This window comes from Tenebrio molitor, chromosome 9 (assembly GCF_963966145.1).
Source record: "Tenebrio molitor chromosome 9, icTenMoli1.1, whole genome shotgun sequence".
NCBI classification, from domain to species: Eukaryota; Metazoa; Arthropoda; class Insecta; order Coleoptera; family Tenebrionidae; genus Tenebrio; species Tenebrio molitor.
The window spans coordinates 17,423,585-17,427,636 of record NC_091054.1 but is presented as its reverse complement, the minus strand read 5'-3'; the positions used below and the strand labels follow the sequence as shown (position 1 = coordinate 17,427,636).

Genomic DNA, 4,052 nt, shown 5'->3' with positions numbered 1-4,052 from the left:
GCCACAGAGAAGCCCGACACGTTCCTTCAACGCAGCACGCAGGTCTTTTCCCAAGCAGAGGGCGTACAAAAGACAATACCAACAGCCCCAGCACCAGCAGAGGAACCGCAAATAAATGAGGTAAGGTGCCCTTATGCCGGCAGACTAAAGTACTTCCATCATGTTTGGCACAGTATTACTGACAAACGCCAAATAATGGACTGGATTACGGGTTATAAAATCCCATTCACCAGGACTCCTATACAAAAAGCACCGCCAAAAAAGTTATGCCATTCAGTTCATTACAAAGAGACGTTAAACTCAATACAACTAATGCTAAAGCAGGGTGCCATCAGTAAATGTAGCCCCGTAAAAAATCAATTCATTTCTCGCTTCTTCTTGACAGCCAAGAAAAATGGCAATAAGCGTTTCATACTCAATTTGAAAAGCCTTAATCAATTTATGACACCTCCACATTTTAAAATGGAGGATATAGAGACGGTAAAAAGTTTAATGTTTCAAAATTGTTACATGACAACCATCGATTTAAAAGATGCGTACTTCCTCATACCTATTCATGCGACACACAAAAAGTACTTACGTTTTAAGTTTGGACAAGACCTGTATCAATTCAATTGCCTTCCGTTCGGGTTGGCGTCGGCCCCTTATTTATTTACGAAAATTGTTAAACCGATCGTTAGTAGCCTCAGAAGAAAAAACATTTCATGTGTGGCCTATCTGGACGATTTCTTAGTAATTGGGAACAGCTGCATACAGTGTCTACAACAGACACAGGAGGTCTTAACGGTATTATAGAATCTCGGATTCTATATTAATAAGGACAAAAGTTCGCTACTTCCCGTTCAGAGATGTAGATATTTGGGCTTTATTTTAGACAGCATACATCACACCATCGAAATTACACCTGAGAAAAAGAAAAAAATCCTTGTTCACTTAAGAAATTTGAAAAATAAAAATTCCCACAAAATTCTCGGTATTGCTAGACTAATAGGGTTATTAGTTTCGACCGCTCCAGCAGTCAAATATGGTTGGGCACATATAAAATCTTTGGAGAGGGAGAAATGTCGTGCTCTGTTTGACAGCAAGCAAAATTATCTTGTCCGATCTTAAGTGGTGGGAAACAAATATCCACCATGTCTTTAACAAAATTAGAAAAGATACTTACGATCTCGAAGTCGAGACCGATGCTTCGCGGACAGGGTGGGGAGCCTGTTGTCATCACCAGAAAGTGCACGGGTGGTGGACGACACAGGATTCCCAGCAGCACATAAACGCTTTAGAACTCAAAGCAGCGCTTTACGGCATAAAAATTTTCACCAAAGACAAAACGTCATGTAACATATTGCTTAGGCTCGATAATACGACTGCTATCGCAACAATTAACCGTATGGGAAGTACAAAATATGAAACACTAGATGGTATCGCCAGAATCTTATGCCCAACCAGGCAATTAAGTTCTTCCAAGAGCAACTGGATTTAAAACCTGATACGGGATACGGCACACTCAATCAACACCGCTCAGCCTTGGCTCTAATTCTTGACAACCTCAGCTGTAGTGGTATAGTAAAGCGGTTCATGAGAGGCGTATTCAAGATGAAGCCGTTGACCACCAAATACCGCCATATTTGGGACCCAAAAACTGTACTGAACTACATCGAAAGCTTAGGACCAAACAGTTCACTCTCACTGCGACAGTCAACAATGAAGACTGTCACCTTGCTAGCACTAATTTCGGGTCACCGTTTGCAGACTCTATCCCTTATAAGGCTCGAAAATATCAACCAGAGTCCCCAAGGTTTTGAGATTTGGATCACCGATCACATAAAAACTTCCAGAGTCGGGGGGGAACAACCAACTTTGCAAGTACCCTTCTTTCAAGCTAACCCCTCCCTCTGCGCAGCGACGACGCTTAAAGACTATCTGAAGACCACCCAACCTCTTCGGAAAGAGGAATTTCTTTTCATCACATTCAGGCAGCCTCACCGTACGGCCTCAAAGGATTCCATCAGTCGATGGGTGAAGGAAGTATTAAAAGCAGCAGGAGTAGATATGAATGTGTTCGCTCCACATTCCACTCGCCACGCCGTGACTTCAGCCGCCTATAAGAAAGGGCTGTCATGGGACATAATTCGACGGTCTGCCGGATGGTCACAAAACTCCCAAGTATTCGCCAAGTTTTACAACCGACCTACTCAACAGCACGGCTCTTCATTAGCTCCGGCCATCTTGGCGGTCAATAATTAGAATAGATCTGCTGACAGTATCGTTTACAATAGTTCATTTTTCACAATAAATGCTTGAATATGTAATCGCACCAGCAACAGTACACTCTGAATATCTACTCGATCAAGTTATCTGTAGGATGAAGCCACATAATTATACAATTAAACGAACTCACCAGTGATGTTCAATTGGAATTATGTGGCTTCATCCGGAAGATAACTTCCCAACCCCCCCGAACAACCCCGTCCTGTTGCAATATGCGAATGAGACTTGGGGAAGACTTTAAAAAGAATGAGACATAAGCGCGGAGTGCAGCGCGGGATCAGTAGTCGGTAAAACAGTTTTCCTTTTTATACACTCTAAAAATATACGCGACCTAGCAGTAACAAGAGGTACTACTCGATCAAGTTATCTTCCGGATGAAGCCACATAATTCCAATTGAACATCACTGGTAAGTTCGTTTAATTGTATAAATATTGTACATAAATGTAAATAAAGAACACGTAGGTTAAGTTAGTTAAGATACGGCCGTATTCACCAACGCCAGTTAAAGTTAACTGTAGGTTAAATTATACGAAAGCATTGTTACAACAATAGGTATCTAAGTAACGAATTAACCTACAGTTAACTTTAAATGGCGTTGGTGAATATGGGCCTTAGTTAAGTTAGATAAGTTAGGCTAAGTTTGTAAATATAGTTAAGGTTCTTTTTCTGTTGTGAGCCGGCCGGGGCGAGGTGTTGTCGACGAGGAGACCTGTCCTATAGTACGCGCGCGCGGCTGTTCCGCCGGCTTTATAGGCACAGGTTTTCTCTCGGCTGCGCCACCAAAGTTTCCGGCCGGACCAATCAGGTCCTCAGCCGGGCGCACATAAATAGGGGCTCACATTTTGTCAACGTTACTCCCGTACCGGTCGGAGTCAATAAAAACTTGCTCGACTTCGAGATTTTTCTTTCACCGTATCCTGAGGGGTCCCTGCTCTGGCACGATCGACCAGACACCCCTCACACCATCATCAACGCTCCACCGAGGGGTCCCTGCGCTGGCGACATCGACCAGCCACCTCCCGGCCGACCGCACCACCGAAACCGTCACCGTAGTCGCCCACGGCACTCGGTGGCACCCCCCCTTCATCAACAAGGACTCCGTCGTCCGTGGCTTTCGCCCCCTTGGCGCTCCGCCCCCCTGGGGCTCCGCCCAGACGTTCGACTTCGTCCCGTAACACTACATACAATAAGAAAATTCTTGTCCAAATGCGCTTATAACAATATGCAGTAATTACAGTTAATAATAGAAATAGATGAAAACCATTTTACATTTCAGTCATCAGCATTCTGTTAACTGATGCTACATTAACATCAATAAAATTGAAATGCTTTAAAATGATATACAATTTCATCCTGGCTCTCTAAAATGGTTCGCAAGAGGGTGGTAAGGCTGATGGGAAGATGACGTTGGGCCGCTCGGTTTGTCACTATTATGTGTCCCTTTCATCGTCAAAATTAACTTGCTTCAAATTTTTATCGGAAGTCTGTAGTTTTCAAGATAATCCAGGTGGATACGTTTCCTTGGTCCACTCTGTATATTAATTATTACCGTCTAGAGAAAATTTTTATTATTATTATTTCTAATATTTTGTTTTATTTCTCCTTGGCATGTTTACACCCAAAAACTTTCCGAATCATGGACGCTGTTGTCCTCTAACTAAATATTTGATTCTTGTTCTTTTTACCAATCTATAAATAGGTGGATACTTCTAAAAACATATTTCGTTTCATAGTGACTTCAGACGTAAAACAGATTTTAACTTTGATTTAAATAAATGAATAT

At 42.5% G+C, this 4,052-nt stretch overlaps 1 protein-coding gene across 1 annotated transcript; it reads left to right on the top strand.

Moving 5' to 3' along the window:
- The first annotated feature begins 1,434 nt into the window (after nt 1-1,434).
- Nucleotides 1,435-2,244, top strand: LOC138138621 (uncharacterized). Its single transcript, XM_069058609.1, has one exon. It carries the CDS (start codon nt 1,435-1,437, stop codon nt 2,242-2,244), a length of 810 nt encoding a protein of 269 aa, XP_068914710.1.
- The last annotated feature ends 1,808 nt before the right edge of the window (nt 2,245-4,052 follow it).